The 17,676-nt window shown below is 33.6% G+C and overlaps 2 protein-coding genes across 2 annotated transcripts in view; one reads left to right on the top strand and one right to left on the bottom strand.

Annotated features, from left to right (window-relative positions):
- Positions 1 to 3,157, top strand: part of LOC117116384 (microsomal glutathione S-transferase 1-like) — a 6,709-nt gene extending 3,552 nt beyond the window's left edge. The window contains exons 2-3 of the mRNA XM_033260415.1: positions 2,009 to 2,091; positions 2,636 to 3,157. Of these exons, the coding sequence (XP_033116306.1) occupies positions 2,009 to 2,091; positions 2,636 to 2,879 (327 nt within the window). The 3' untranslated portion in view covers positions 2,880 to 3,157. The remainder of the gene's footprint in view (positions 1 to 2,008; positions 2,092 to 2,635) is intronic.
- Positions 3,158 to 14,910: 11,753 nt separating this feature from the next.
- LOC117116386 (microsomal glutathione S-transferase 1-like) overlaps positions 14,911 to 17,676 on the bottom strand; it is a 25,156-nt gene continuing 22,390 nt past the window's right edge. The window contains exon 4 of the mRNA XM_033260416.1: positions 14,911 to 17,043. Coding sequence (XP_033116307.1) covers positions 16,800 to 17,043 — 244 coding nt within the window. The 3' untranslated portion in view covers positions 14,911 to 16,799. The remainder of the gene's footprint in view (positions 17,044 to 17,676) is intronic.

The raw sequence follows: 17,676 nt of genomic DNA, 5'->3' as shown, positions 1-17,676 counted from the left end.
CATGCCAATTGTTGCCTCTCCATTTCTCTCGAAGTGTCTTAGCTTCATTTATCCTGTTGAATGTTTTTTCGTTCAAAGGCACAATTGTAATACTTAGCATCTGAAGGGTAGTGGACGACACACTGTAATCTTTGAATAGTGGTTTCCATTTTATGAAACTGTGCCATATACCTGTGTGACAATTTAAAAAAAATAACACTGTCATACTACATACTTGTATGTATGCTCCATCATAACGCAAGCTTAGTTTGTAAACTGTTAAAAGGAAATACAGTGTACACCTTTATCCAAATGAGTAGTATTTATGGCTTTATCAACTTTGTCCAAAAAAGTAATATTTGATAGGTGAAACTATGGCAATGATCACAGACCACATGCAAAGTATGGGTCTGAGCTACATCCAAGACCACATGCACAGCATGGGTCTGTGCAAGGCAAAGGGGAAAGCTCACACATGCATAGGCCTAGCCTAGACCTATATATATAGGCAATCAGGCCTACAATGAGCAACTACATCCTGGCAATAACATACTGTTTTATATTAGTTTTATTTGTAAATGTTTCCTAAGGTTACATTTATCATAAATAAAACAAAATAAACATTTAACTCACCATAAGATGCATTGTTGTTGAGAAAAACAGTTTCTAAACTTCCACCCAATCACATATGCTCAAAATGCTGCCCTCTATGTCAACATTATGGAGAACCAAAGGGGTCATTCTAATTGATTTACAATATTTGAAGCACAAAAAGTATGTGAATTTTACATTTTAACTATCTGTTAAAACCTTACTTTGCATTTAATTGATGGCAAGATACATAATGTGTTATATATAAGGCTAATTATAAACTTTTGCTATAAAGGAATAAGACAACTTATCTGGTAATTTCAGAAAGTGCCCTCACTTCTGACCTTCTCAAAGCTTTCTCAACTAAATTTAGATGTGTTTCTTTTACAAAATCAAAACAAATCCATAATCTGGTCAAATTTATACATTAAAATGTATATTTCACCAACATATATACGGTTTTTTCAATTTTGGCGGCCATTTTGAAAAGCGCCCTCACGTGTTACCTCCTTTTATATGTTCGTTGAGAACTTTAGCTAGTCATAATTTACTCTCATCATTACATATACAAAATGTGCTCAAACATACCTCTTAAATGCTTATTTTACCCATGTATATGTATTATATTGGATTTTGGCGGCCATTTTAAAAAACGCGCTCTCGCGCAAAAGTTCTCAGGTTACAGGCCTTTTACCTCACATATTCTGATTCCCCATAAAAAACTGGTCTAGAAAAACCATATGAGAATTTCTACCTCTCCAAGTGGCACCTATCTCAATTATAGCCTGGTCTATTGTGTTTCAGCTAGAGGGCTGTATTACAAGTTACAATAGCGCACCGTCTTTAAATTGAGACGTTTAAGCCGTTGGTCCCGTGTGCATTTATGGCTCATGTGCACGTTAAAAAACGCAGTACACTCTTCGGAAAAGAGTAGGGATTGTCTCCCGGTATACTGTCCAATCACCACCAGAAGGACACCACTGGAAATAAGTCTTCTTCTAGACTTTCGTGGGCTATCCTTGGTGTTTACACCGAATAAATCCAATCCAATCCAAAGTCAACTTTATTGTCAAAAAATTAATTCTGAAATATTTTTTGTACTTAACATAACATAGAATCGTTTATAAATAATAAATAATATAATAATAATAAATATCAATTAAAAATTCTCTAGTGAATAAAAATAATGAAATTGCTTTCATTGTCCGTTATCAAACATCTGATAATATTGTAATACACAATCACAGACCCTATATGGCACAATTATAGGTCTGTAGAAATGTTAAACATTTCGGCGATATTTCACTCAAAATTGTACTTCTTATACAACATATATTTTAATTCCTTTTATATATGCATTTCTTTCTATTACATTTTATTACATTGATTTTTGTAAGTAAAGATATGCATTACGGTCTGAATTGATTCGTTATTTCAGGTAGTTGCAAATCCGGAAGACAGAACCTCAAAATCGTCAAAAGTTGGAACCAATATTGATGAAGATGTAGAAAGAGTACGACGGTTAGTTGCACGTTCGTGTTCCGATTACGTTTAAATTAAGAAAAAACAATCCAAATTTCATCTGGTCTTCTTGCTACTATTTTGGTCTATTTTAAAGAAATGTGCATTTCTTTTCACTTTATACTATCTGCCTTTCTCTCCCTCACTCACTCACCACTGAAGAAGGACTAGTTTTGTCCGGAAGCTCTGGTTATATTTCTGGCTTTTTTCTTACGTGTTTACTTTTGACAGTTGCTATATTATGCTTTTAATATATAACTTAATGTATAGACGATTGTGTGCTTTGAAGTAACAAAAGCATAATATTTACACTATTTTAGTTTAACTTTCAGTATTTTCTAACAATTAACTAAGTGACGCATTAAGTTTTTACATTGCCCTTTAAAGGTGCTGGTAAACAATATTAATATTTTGTTTATTAAATATTTCTTTATGATTGAAATTTGTTTTAGTTTGTGTATCATTGAAAATATGTTTAAGTCAAAGGAGTACATTAATGATTTCTGTAGTTTCACAATGATTCACCATTATGTTCTCTTTTCAGTTGTCACCTCAACGACCTAGAGAACATCGTGCCATTCCTGTTCTTGGGATTCCTATACGCGTTGAGCGAGCCAAGTGTATTTGCAGCATCAATGCATTACCGAATCTTCTTTGCGTCACGTGTCCTCCATAGCATTGCATACTTGGCTCCCCTCCCTCAGCCTTCCAGAGCATTCTGCTTCACAGTCGGATGGATCGTCAACGCGTCGATGGCCTGGAACGTTATCAAGCTTGGCATGTTTTAGATGTCTAACAAACCATTTCATTACTTGGTTTTAATTCGCGAAGAAAACGAAATCAATTAAAGTTACAGAATATAATTTTATCCAAGTACAGTAGGCCTAGTATTATCATTAGTAGCCTATAATAATTATAAAAGTAGGCCTATTGATAATAAAAATAATAATAAGCCTGGCCCTAATTTTATTTATTTATTTTTGTCTTTTGTGTGATTACACATTCAGTGTTGTAGCACTGTTATCACAAGTGGATCACAAGTAAAAAGAATAAAAGAGAAGCAAAATAAAAAAAAAAAAAAAAAAAAAAAAAAAAAAAAAAAAAAAAAAAAAAAAAAAAAAAAAAAAAATTGAACTTAAAACAAAACTAATGAGTTGAAGAAAATAAATATGTACATAAATATAAATACTGCATCGAAAACAAAATTGCTTAAAACTACAAAATTGAAAAGAAAAAGGCAAAAAGAAAATCTATAAAATTTTGATTCCAATATGTTGTCTATAACAGGGTAATCAAATTATATATCATTTAAGTGATTTTTAAAAGACTGTATGGAAAGTTCATTAAATATTGTTTTAATTTCATTTGGAAGGCTGTTCCATGCTTCAGTTGCACGACATAAAAACGTCCTTTTGCCTTGTACTCGATTTCAGTTTTGTTCAAGCGAGTTGTTATTAGACTTGTTTCTAGTACATTGGGGGTGATTATTGTTATTAAAGAAATAAATAAGACGCGGCCTTTTCTTTTAGACATTAGAAAGTCAATATTAGATGTTCATTCCATCCGTCGACCAATCTTTTCCATCCCAACTCATTCATGATTGTAAAAATTGGTGTATAAATGTCAACAGATAAAAAATTCTTCCTAGCGTATTTTGAAGAATTTGAAGTTCATTTAAGTGGTTACTGGTTGTGTTGGACCAAATGCAATTACAATAATCAAATAAAGGCATTACAGTTGCATTTAACAACATACTGTAGTTTTAAAAGAAAGGTATTGCGGTATAAGGGTGAACAATTTGAGGGTGGGGCAGTACCAAATCTACCTACCTATTTCTAAACGCCATTATATAGTGTAGTTTTATATAGCGCACATATCCATCTAATGTAAGATACTCAGGGCGCTTGATATGTGGACTAGGAACTCGATCAATGACTTTCTTCGCCCCTAAGGGTCCCTTCGTGTCTGTGCTACCCGGTAACCCGGTACAGCAACTCTCGTTGTCCACCACAGGGGTTGTCTGTTCCAGTACACCGGGGTATCCCCTTACTCGTCTCGAAGGATGTACTGGGTTCCTTATAGTGCACACGAGCCATTGTTTAAGCTGCTTTTGTCTCAATCACGGACGTTTTCTTGATCCATTTTCATTTCACAACAGGGCCGTCGGAACCGCACCGGCTTCGGCCGGACCACTTTTCCCAATCCTACAGGTCTCCATCCATATCACCAATTAAAAATCCCTTATGAGACCAGGGTTTTAGTGGTCTTTAGCAGGTTTAAGTCTCTAATTTGAATCCCTATAATTGAAGAACGGCTTTAAAAGTATTCTTTAAATATTTATTTATTTGTGTATTTATTACGGTATAAAATTGCACAACAAGCAGCCATAATAATAATAATAACATTAACAATAATAATAATAATAATAAAAACAATAATAATAACAACAACGATAATAATAACAACAATAATTACCATCATTATCACTCTTACCATCATCCCCACCACCATTACTACTACAATATTATAGAAATAAAGGAATAAAGCATCTCAACGGATAAAGGAAAAGGAAATCACAATTCAACAGTCGAAGGATTGCAGCCTACGCATCTAATTCATTGTTAATTAATTGCACTGATGTAGGGATGGGTGATTTTCGGAAACGTTCTGTTTTGGGCAAAGGTCTACTAAATTCAAGTTTATTTGTAGAACTGTTTCTGAGAACTCTAGATGTATTACGAATAGGAGGGAGCATTTTTCGATATTTGACTGATGTTAATAACTTCAGGGACGTATCCGGGGGGGGGGGAGCCGTGGGAGCCGCGGCTTCCCCCCCTTTGTACACAGTGTTAAAATTTTAAAGCTTATTCTTGAGCCAATACAAATTCTTTCCTGGGATCACTCAAAATGAATACTTCTAAACATGTAAATATCCATCAGTACACGTTATACATAGGCATAATAGAACATATAGCCCTAAGCGTGATTAAAAAAATCTTAAATCCATAAATCTCAGGTCAGGTCTTTTAAGATAGAAATGCGATACTGTGGTTCAATTTCGTTTTTATCCTTTTGCAAGTTTCTTTAAATGTTTGTTTAATAATACTACTACTAATAGTAATAATAATAATTACAATGATGATGATGACAATAGGAATAATTGATAATAATATTAATAACAATAAAAAGTTAAGAAAATTGTGCTAAATGCGAAAGACGTTGTGATTTGTTGATCATAATATAGTATATATAGTTAAAGCTTAGTAAGCTATAATTAGGCCTAAGTTGTCCTGGATATTAAGTAGATCCCTGATTAAAGATCATGAGAAATTTGTTGGCGTTTCATTTTGACTATAATGGTAATGTATTGATGATGAATTTTACTATATAAAAGTGTCATTTCCGGCCATCTCGAGAGGTACTATTTCCTCAAATTTTCTCACCTCAGCCCCAGCCATGGTGGGGCTGAGGACGTTGTGAAATCACGTTTTTGAAGTAGCCCTATGTTTAGTACATACTCAAAGACAATGTTTTTAAGCTTTTTTTTCTATGTTTTTTTCTATGGTATATCACACACACATTAATAAGATCTCTATGGTTGTCAAAAATCCCTGATAAAAGATCATGTTTGTTTAATAATACTACTACTAATAGTAATAATAATAATAACAGTGATGATGATGACGATAGTAATAAATGATAATAATATTAATAGCAATAAAAAGAGAAGAAAATCATGTTAAATGCGAAAAAAAAGTTATGATTTGTTGATCATACTATAGTATATATAGTTAAAGCTTAGTAAGCTATAATTAGGCCTAAGTTGTCCTGGATATTAAGTAGATCCCTGATTAAAGATCATGAGAAATTTGTTGGCGTTTCATTTTGTTTTTTTGGTTCTTCATTTTGACTAATGGTGATTTTACTAAAAGTGTCATTTCTGGCCATCTAGAGGTACTATTTCCTCAAATTTTCTCACCTCAGCCCCAGCCATGGTGGGGCTGAGGACGTTGTGAAATCACGTTTTTGAAGTAGGCCTATGTAAAGTACATACTCAAAGACAATGTTTTTAAGCTTTGTTTTCTATGGTGTACACACACACATTAATAAGATCTCTATGTTTGTCAAAAATCCCTGATGAAAGATCATGAGAATTTTTTTTGGCGCTTCATTTCGACTAATGGTGATGTGATGATGATGAATTTTATTAAAAGTGTCATCTCTAGCCATCTAGAGGTACTATTTCCTCAAATTTTCCCAGCCATGGTGGGGCTGAGTGCGGGTGTCGACTCACAAATTGCCCTCCCCTGCACCTTTCAAAACAGACCTGTGCCCTTCCCTGGGTATGATATTAAACTCCATCGAGTCGGCTCCTGATGTATGTCTTAGTGATTGCTGTTTGTTTTTAGAATGTGATCTGGTTTTTCATGTCCATTTTTCGTGATTATGATTATTCTGGATAAAGAATGTTTTGAGCAGATGTGGATTCAAGCCCCCCCCCCCTTCATTTTTTAAGAAAACTAAAGAAAGAAAAATATATTCAAATTGAAGTGCGAGAGTGTAATTTCCGGCCATCTAGAGATGCCTTAATCATAAATTTTCTTACCTCAGCCCCAACCATGGTGGGCCTGAGGTGGGTGATTCGTCGGTCTGTGAAAGTCCCTCCCTGGTTCACCTCTCTTTCGAATTCCTGGATCTGCCACTGTTGATTTATTATATAATTATTTTTGCGCTTATTTATAATGCGTCTATTGCGTCTATTTTCACTTTATCCTCTCAAACAGTCTTAAGAACGTTCAGATTGCGCTACTTCACAGGGGGATTCGCAAGGGTCATACGTAATTCGCATAACGGCTCCCCCCCCCCTTTCAAAATCCTGGCTACGTCCCTGAATAACTTTTTACCGAAAGTAAGTAGAATACTATCACGTCTAGCCTTAAGGGACTGGAGATTAAGGTAGCATAGAGCAAGATCATAAGTGATGTAATTTGGACCAGGATGATTCTAAAGGCCCTCTTTTGTACTCGTTCAATTTGATGACTTAGACGTTGAGTGATGGCTCCATGCCAAACCGGGCATGCATACTCTAGTAAGGGGCGTACATAGCTTAGATAAACACATGTTATATCATTTACGGGGGCTTTGGCTCTGCGCAATATACATAGCGTATATAGTCGTCGAGATGCCTTGCTAATAATGTCGCCGACATGCATATCCCATTTTAAGTTGTCTTGGATTGTAACACCTAATAATCTTATATGAGACACAACTTTGAGTACGGTAACATTAAGGGAAAATATAGGGGGATGAATTTATCTTAGCAGGAAATTAATTCTCATTATATTACACTTAGTTGGATTCGGAATCATATTGTTCAAATGACACCAGTCCGTTATATTATCGAGACTGGTTTGTAGAAATTCAGGACCTCCATATTTAACGATCTCACCAATTGTGAGGTCATCTACATATTTCCATCCCCTGCAGCTTCCTATAGATATATCATTGACAAGAATGAGGAATAATATGGGACCAAGTTTAGTACCCTGTGGGACGCCACATGTAATTTCTTTATAAGGGGATGTACATTGTTTAAACTTAGTGTTCATTTTGCGATTAGTAAGAAAGCTGCAGATGACGGGAATAAGAGATGACCTCACTCCTATACTAAGTAACTTCTCGACGACCACACTATGATCAACTCGATCAAAAGCTTTTGAGAAATCGATGGCACAAAGATTTACAAAAGTACCAGAAGATTCAAGCCCACTAACAACTGTGTTGATTAAATCAATAAGATACAGTAGTGTGATGTCGAGGAGCCTTTTTGGCAACCATATTGCTTCACATCTAAAAGACAATTAATGTCCTCTGTGACCCAAGAGACAATAAAGGATTCAAAAATTCTTGCAAATTGGTGTTAAGGATATGGGTCGCAAGTCTTGCAACGATGATATATTGTTAACTTTAGGGATTGGTATGGCTGTAGCCAATTTCCAAGCATCAGGGAAAACACCTTCCTTCAGGCAGGTATTAAACACAACCGCAAAGACAGGGGAGAGTTCATCTTTAAATTCCTTAATTAATTTAATCGGGGGGTCATCAGGATGTCCAGATTTACGGATATTATTATATCTCTATTATGAAAAGAGTAAATATGTAAGATTGTTAGAATGGATGTAAGGCCTACAGTTGTGTATGCTGTTATTATTATTAATGCCATAAACTATTTCCCGGTAGTCAAGTCACACATCAAGTCCTGTGCCCGTTCTCCTAACCATTACAATATTACTAACAGCACAGTCCATTCAATATAGAGTACTGATACACAAAACATCATCTTAAGTATATCTATCATCATCATCATCATCATCATCATCATCACATCATCATTATCATCATATATATTTTTTAAATGCATTAAAACCGCTATAGGCTTATATCAGCCTATCAGAAATAACGTATTTATTGAATGAAGGAAACATTTTTAGTTGGGTCTGCCAAAACCATGATATTATACATTACAGTTGAATTTTTTTTCCAAGTATTTTAGAATGAATTACTGCATGCCACACACGAAACATGCGATCCATTTAATTAGAAAAATACAATTTCAATGTTCTACTAAAACTATTGGCATTCAATACGGAGCACTGTGCACAGAAGAACGTAGGCTATTGATGTATGTTGATGTATGTTGATGTCTGTAGTGTAGTGTGTAAAAAGACTAAAACCCTTATACATTTTAAAGTTGTAGAAATTTTTAGTTTGGTCTGCCAAAACAATGGTCTTTTGGTGTCTAATAGAATCCCTATAATTAAGACTGGCACTCAACAGGGGTCCCAATTTCGAAGAATCCACATCCGGGAGATCTGTTTAAATGAGTTTACTTATGACATTTTTGCTGTGCATGTTGACAACCAATAATGATTTGCATTAACTGCTACGCAGAAAATTGATATTCCAGTATAAAAACTTGATATAGCATGCAAATATCATCATAAATTTGCGTAGATGGTTTATTTCGGGAGATTAGTGCTTGCTCGCGGGCCATAATGTGGGAGTCCTTCCTGCCAGTTTCCAGGAGACTCCATTCCGGGGCTCTACGGGAGACATGGAACTCAATGGTACTAAATGTGGTCTTTAGATTTCTCTATTTAGATAGAAATTAAAAAATAATACAATAAATGTTTTAAAGTGGTTGCGCAGTAACTGCACGCTCTTATTCTTAATTAAACATTTCTTGGTAACCAGACATCAACTTGTTTTCCCATTGAAACATTACTAACATTGTCTCTAACATTATCGTCATTCAATATACAAAACGATGTACACAAAACAGTGCATTGGCAAATATTCCTACGTCAAGTTATATATAACACAATTTATTGTAGAAAAAATATATTAAAATCACTGTTTATTTTATATTGGTCTTTATTTGGACGGGAAATTTTCATTTGGATCTATCAAAACTATGTTCTCTAAGTAGAGGAGAACTGTACTTAGTTTAATGAATATACATTACTATATTATGTGGATTTATTATTAATGTTCGTATCTTTTTAATGTTGTATAGACCTATACATTTTTTAATCCACCCATGAGATTGTTTTGTATTGTACAATTCAACTTTATTGACAATCCTTAATTTTAATATTTAAGATTGATTTTGAAAATGTTTAGAGGTATAATATAAAATAACAATAACTATTGTAGCATTTTAGCAAAGGTATAATGTCCAAGCCGGCCCTGATTAGGCCTACTTCCGATTAAAATTTAAACCCTTAAATTAAAAGTGAAGACATTAATTTTTTTTAAATTAAATTTTGCATGTGCTATTTTCCGGTTGAGGAGCCATTTTTTCAACAATGGTGAAAATAAAATGTGTTACACCACACCACCCACCCACACCCACTTTAAAATGGCCGGACCACTTGCAAAATGCTTCTGACTGCTATGAAAAAAGTTTTGTTTTATGGATTTCTAGATAAAAAATGCTTTAATAACAAAATAATGTCTATTGAGCGAAAGGGATTAATTTAATCTTTACTCGTCATGATTATAAACAATGAATACAACATTGTAACTTTACGCGTTCATCCGTTCACTTTTATAATTTGTTTTAATTGTACAGTAATTGTATTTTGTACGGTATTGTTGAGCGAATAAATTTAATCAAATAAAAGCATTCAGTGGTATTGAAATTCAATAGCATACTTGATACATAAATGTCTTTAATATCGTATATGGATATATGTCTATCATTTTGTTTACAATAGGATCAATCTTTTAGTGACCATGTTTGTCTGCATCACTAATATTGATTATAAATGGGACCAAAAACTTTTGACGATAAACGCTAGAATTAGGCTAGAAAATATAATTACTGACCGACCGACAGGCCGACCGACCAACCAACCATGATTTTTAAATTTACTACGCTTGTTAGGCAACACAGCATTGTTGTCCAGTCCAAGATGGTTGATTTAAAATATTGAATTTTATAGTTCATGATTTCAGCTAAATATTATAGACAATATAATAACTGTTGGCGACCCATAGACGTTTGTATGTGCTTCTTTAACAATGCATAAATGAAAGAAAACATTGGAACATAACTCAAGTTATTGGTATGTTATTGCATCTGAAAATATCAATAACTTGAGTTATAAATTACTGGTTGAGTCGATAATATATTTCAGAAATGTAACATTGAGAGTATTTTCTATTATATTGAAAATAATCGAGATATACCCAATCCTATATGGGCAGCTGAAATAAAACATGCTCTAAAACAAAATTCGTTAAATTGCTGGAAGGATGATATTAAAAGCAAACCTTCTATTGTAAAATACTCATTAATTAAAACGTCACGAAGTATGGAGGAGTACCTTCTTGACGGTACTGATTTTGAAGGAGCATAAAAAAAAATTGTCTAACGATAAGAGTGACACTGGAATTTGTGAGGTGTTCAATGATAATTCCATTGAAGACATTGATCATTTTCTGCTTGTATGCCCAGTTCTTGAAAACATTAGAAGAATGGAAATATTACACTTTAAAAATAATCTCCAATCACTAAACTTTCACCACGTTTGGGATAAAATGATTAATAATAATTAATAAAAATTTAAATATTACAGGAAAGGTATGTTTTATTCTTGCAATGAAAATGAATTATATAAAAAGGAAATTATTGTGGAAATTGATAAATTTAGCAAATCGTTGTCTAAAAACCTGTGGAAAGAAAGGTCATTATTATTGCATGCCTCTACCTCATAAGTAATCTTTTGTGTTGTTGTGTTTTGATTTGAAATGATTTTTTTATGTGCTTATCTGTATCTTAATATCGTAATAATTTAACTTTAAAAAAATAGTATTACTACAGTAATTTTGTATTTATTGGATTTTGCTTTAACACCAATACAGTACTGTACACTGTTACTGTATAATAGTTTTGTATAACTTTTAGTTTCTTTTAGTTTAGAACGCACTAAATCATTGTGTGCCACTGAAATAAAAGTGTATGTTCAGTTGTATAAATAAATAAAATAGAACACTGAATGTTGTATCTGATATTCCTAATATTTATTTTCAAATTTGTTCAATTTTGAAATTATTTAAGAGATTACCCTGCATGAAAAATTGAACTGCCATTGAAGGGACAGTAAGCCATTCTGTAGCAAAGGCAAGGAGTCTATTTGGTGGAGGTATTAGAATGAGGTAGGTTAGCCTGTGGGCTATCCTAGACGCGAAAACGACCAGAAGTGCATCGCTGCAACAACAAAAAACTCGGATTTGTGAGTGTGTAAACGAACCCGATCTTCGTTTAGATGACATCTAAAAAAAGAATGATATAATACCTTAAAATAAAATATTAAAAGATCATTGGTATAAAGTTAAAGTAAATTATTGATAGTCCATCGCCACACCCAGCAATTCTGGTTGAAATGGAATGACCCCAAAATGGCCGCAGGATGAAAACGTCAGGTAGAGCAAAAATATCACTCCTATAGTATTGTTACTGTTATTGAAGGATAAAGTTTACACATTTAAATGGTACGGTATATGATAATCAAACTCGGTAGAGATCTGTGGTTGTGTCTACTCATTTTAAATAGATAAACTTTATTAACCGAGGACTTTTAACTGTTACGAGGACTTTAAACTGTTACTATTAAAAGTCCTTGTTTAAAACGTCTTACCACCAAAGCCAAATGAGCCGTGCTGCGTAATTGCGTGTGTTAGTTGTAGCCTAGAATATAATTGTTTGATAGTTTATTATTCTTACTTATGATTTAACTACAATTAAGTTTTACTTTAACAAAAAAAAAACAAAAAAAAAAACACTTAGATTAAATACGGTAATTGACTGTTTTTATTTAGCTTTTTGCATGCCTGAGTGTTCTTCAATAACACGATACAATAAATAGTATAGGGCTACGCCACGACATCCAGATACAAACATGAAAATGCAAATAATCGCCTTATTCTACTGGTTGTTGTTTGTTAAACCACGCCCACCTGCGCAGTGGTAACATCTTACTTAACGAAGACGACCAGTCGAATAGAAATTTTGTAAATACTCGACAAAACAAAATGGCTGCATAGTTACCGCGATACAAGATTGCTTCTGCTTGTGGCAGCATGGATTTCTCGTAAAAGAAATGTTTTCATCCAGTTTTTGAATTTTGTTTTGCTACAGTTATTTTTGACTTCATGTGGGTAAATATTATAATTTTTATTTTCTGAAAGTTAATCTAAATTATAGGCTATTAACGCAAATGTTGTTTCTAAACTGACCAATCGGCCATGTTTGTTTTGGTCAAACGCAGGTTAACGCACCCTGGTTACGTTACTTGTCGTTGTCAACGAAGTCTATTTTACGAACCAGTCCAGTGAAAATAATACTCAACAAAAATTCGTAGTCGAGTATGCCCAATGCAAGTAATAAAGAGTTTCTCCCCAGTACGATCTATAAGGAATTTAAAAAAACTAAAATAAATGTAAGAATTTGACTTCCAGAATATTTTTTTCTACGAAAATGTTTTTTATGCTAAGATGCTTTAAAAAGTATTAATGTTTATATTTGAAATAAAGTTTTTGATTCAATCATAATCATAAATAATTGTAATAAGTGGAACATTGTATAAAATTGTTGAAAGAATTATTCACGAACAAATCTTTAGTCATATCTCATCGACTACAAATGACAAACAACGTGGGTTTTTTTCCTGGTAGGTCAAATGAGACCAATCTTTCAATGTTTTTATCTTCAAATGAGACCAATCTTTCAGTGTTTTTATCTTCATGCATACTCTGCAACCAATACCAAAAGTCAATATAAAGTCAAGTAATCTACACCGATATGACTAAAGCATTTGATCACGTTTCACATAATTTGTTACTTTATGAACATTTTTCTAGTGATATTAATTCTTTTATATCCAGTTATCTAAACGGTAGACACAAAAAAGTTATCATTGATAGTTGCTCATCTAAATGGCTTCCTGTTATGGCGGGGTTCCCTATGGGAGCATTTTAGGTCCCATTTTCTTTATATGTTTATTATTGATTTTTCATTTGATCCTTGTTTTTCTAATTGTTTATTATTTGTTGATGACATCGAACTTTTTAAGGCTATTGCTAATGTCCATAAATATGAATCTACTCCAGGCAGATTTGGATGATCGTTAAATGGTACGTTATAGCTGGGGTATGTCTCTAAATGTCTCCAAAATAATTTCTAATATCTCAGTATATCTGTTACTCTTAAGTAAAAACCTATTCACTTCGATTTCAAAATTAATAAGATTGTTCTTGAGAAAGTTTCAGTTCATAAGGATTTTGGTATTATTGTTGACGACTTCAATTTTTGTAAACATGTTGATTATGTGGTGTCTAAGAGTAACAGATTACTTCACTTCATTTCGAGACATTGCAGGCACATCAATGATAGTTAAAGCTTAGTTATATTATATAAATAGTTAGTTAGATCTAGCCTGGAATTTTATTCTGTTTCTTTTTAATTCAATTTCTTCTTCAGAATCCATTAGACTAGAACGTGTTGAAAATAATTTGTGTAAATTTTACTTCATACAAAATTTGATCATAATCCTAAATTACTATCTCTTAATGATAGATGAAATTTAGTTGATTTAATTTTCCTTTATATATGAATTCAATTTATGATGGACATTATATTTCGACTTTCTGTTCCAACGTATAGATTACGAAATCCATCGTTATTTGTTGTGCCACCTGAAAGTTATAAAAAAATGGATTTATTTATCGTTTTTCTAAGTTGTTATTGGCATTTCCAGTTCAAATCAATCTATTAATATTTTTGTGATAGTAGACCTATTTGTTGTTTCCATCATAAAATTATTGTTACATACATATTTAGTTTTTTGTTTTATTAATCATTTTTTTAAAAATTTATTATTATTTCTTTCGGGAGGGGGGTTAAATGTAAAGTGTTGTTTTTTGGAGTTATTGTTTTTTCTTATATATGAGATTTTGATATTACATATGTAAAATTTTAAGTCATATCTTGTTCTGGGCGACGTATATCGCCGTTGGATTTTGGTAAAATAAAATATAATTAAAAAAATTGTAGGCCTAACATTATTGCTTTGATTCTGCTCATTAAGTTTACTTGAATTCGTTATTGTATTTTGGAAATTGTTGAACAGCACATTTTAAATTGCACATGTACATTACTAAAATATTTTTTTAGTTCAAAAAAGGTGCTCCATGGAGATTAGACGTAAATTACTTTCTAGAAGACAGTTGCGTAATTTGAGTAAATCCATTTTATTTTCATTATTTTTTCCGCCGGGGTTTCAACAACCCTGGTATTCGCCTCAACACCACGCCGTATCTTCTGACGTGCCTTAAAAACATCAGAATAAATGCTGCCCTCTATTGTTGAATATATAACTTGCTATCTCAACAACAAAAGAAAAGAAGGAAACTTCTTTTTCGATCCATCCCCCAACTAAGATGTTTACCACCTGACAGTAGACCAGCATATATATGTGTATACCTATACGAGTGGGACATTGTAACGTGAATGCTTTGATTCCGTTCACAATTGTCCGATAAATTCTATCGTGAGCCTACTGTAATTTTTGGAACCAAATACATACAATAATAATAACAATGAAGTTAGTAACTAGTCGTGGTGACCAGATTCTGGTATTGTGGCTCAGGTAAGTCGATGATGTCCTAGCGATGATCAAGAAAGGTAAAATTTTTGAGGTGCTTGTTTAGCTTCAGACTTAATCATACACTGTAAAAAGGATTTAAACGCAAAGCTCCACGCACTGTTGTCTCGTCTTTGGAAACACATTTATATCAAATATCTAAGCACATCTAAATGTAAAACACTTCAAAATACTAAACACATTAGGCCGGTCCTAAACATGTTTGGCTTTTAAACGTGTCACGATAAGATGGGGACAACATCGTGTGAAGCTTTGCGTTTAAATCCTCCACGCTGTTTTTACAGTGTAGCAACACCTATACATGTTTCTCCTGACGCAAATCCAGTTATTGTCTATTCCATCACGACATTAACAATTACTAGCAACATAAGATTCACCTGAGAACACCTGAGAAATCATGAATGACAAGAAGATAGCCTTCCTGGATACCCTTATTGCACATGATGGAAACATCTCTACTGTACTTCTGTATATCGTTGATTGGGTTCCAGTCTCTAAATTTTGTCTTAATCAAATCTATTAATAATTTCATTAATTTTATTTTTAATCGCAAAAACCATCATCATAATAAACATTATTTCCAAAAGTAATAAAATACAAAGCAACAGAATCAATGTCCAATAAATTAAAAGAATGTAAAAATATTTTGTTTAAAAACTCTTTGAAAACAGAATTTGTTATATGACCAGTAATGGGAAATCAATAACATTCCTACTGAATTGAATATTCATGCATCTTGTTTTAGAAGGATTAATGGTCATGGTATTATCAACAGACATGGTTAATTCATTCTCAACACTTTAGAGTAAACCATTGCTTCCCTAAAACATTCAGCAATTTGAAGTCGTCAACAAATTTCTATCTACTGGGAAAATTAATAAGAGAATCATTAACGAGTGCTTTAAACACTTCTACAGCAATTAAGGTGCCCCAGGGAAAACGCAAGTAATATTTCCCGGTTTGAAACGTCCAAACAAATGATACACATTGTTTTCTGTGAGAGTTATAAGTTTGTTAAACAACATTTTATGGTCGATCGATAGCCTTATATTCAAATGAAACTACCCGTGCACAGCGACCTAGACTGGGTTTCAGTCCCTAAATTGTGTCTTGATCAGTCAAAACTATTAAAAATAACTCGATTTTGGCACCAATGGCGTTCCATATCACTTTGCATAAATGGCGTTCTATACTAAGCCAGAAAATTATAGTATGGAACGTCATTGTGCAAAGTAGCAATACGTCAACATTGGAGTGGAGCTGAAGCTCAGTGGCCGGCTCAGTGGGTAAGATGCTTGCCTTCTGATCCCAGGATGCTGGGTTCAATTCCTGTCACGCAGGTATTTTTCTCACGACTAAAACAACTCCAATATAAAGCATCATTCTCATCCTGTAGGCCTAAATGGCGAGTGTAGTTGATGTTGGATGTGAGGAAATAAAAAAAAACATTATAAAGTTGAAATTAAATATACTAGTCACCTACAAATTCCCCTGCATTAAAACTTGAACGGCCATTGACAGGACAGTAAACCAGCCAGTAGCAAAAGCCAGAAGTCTTGCTGGCTGAGGTATTGGAATTAGGTAGGCTAAGCTGTGGGCTATTCTAGACGCGAAAAAGACCCTGAAGTGCATCGCTGCAACAAAGTAACTCGGATTAGTGAGTGTGTAAACAGACCCGATGAAAAGAAATGGAACAATATTCTCCAGGTCGTTCAGATGGCATCTAAAAAAACAAAACAAAACAAAATACATGATAACAATAAGTCCTGAGTATACGTTATATGGTACAGCATGCAGTTAAACTACAACATAGACGTCTACCAACTCCATGTGCCTGCTAAATAGGCCTACTATACTTTTTAATAGACCGAATTAGCGATCAACGCTGTTCAGCTTTAGTGGGTATTCGAACCAAAACAAACGCACGAAGATAGGCGATTTACACAGTAATTTAAGAAAATGGCCTTTACTAAAACGTCTCATACACGCTTTGTGTGTAAAGTTGAGTGTGATTTAAATTAACAGAAACCATTGTTACATGTTTATGAATGTAACGTCATCTTTTCTCTACGATTGTGTATGCCAAATGTGAAATATAACGAGAATAAATCGTACTATTTTGGGAATAAAACGTACATTGGTCGCGTCTGCCTGTGTATGTACGGCAGCCGTGTATTCACTCACACAGTGAATCATGGCGCCGGTCGCGATTTTTTTTTCCGTACGAAACATTTGCATGAAACTTCCCTCGGGCCATCTCGGATTGACTCGAGTGAGAACGATACGAGGAACAAGAGCAGACACTTCGCAATGTCGTGACGCTCGAGTTTTACTATTATTGCTCTTTCTATGTTTA

Source organism: Anneissia japonica, unplaced genomic scaffold (genome assembly GCF_011630105.1).
Source record: "Anneissia japonica isolate Jap-2015-1 unplaced genomic scaffold, ASM1163010v1 scaffold287769_len469884_cov163, whole genome shotgun sequence".
Taxonomy (NCBI): Eukaryota; Metazoa; Echinodermata; class Crinoidea; order Comatulida; family Comatulidae; genus Anneissia; species Anneissia japonica.
This window is presented reverse-complemented; position numbering and strand designations above follow the sequence as displayed.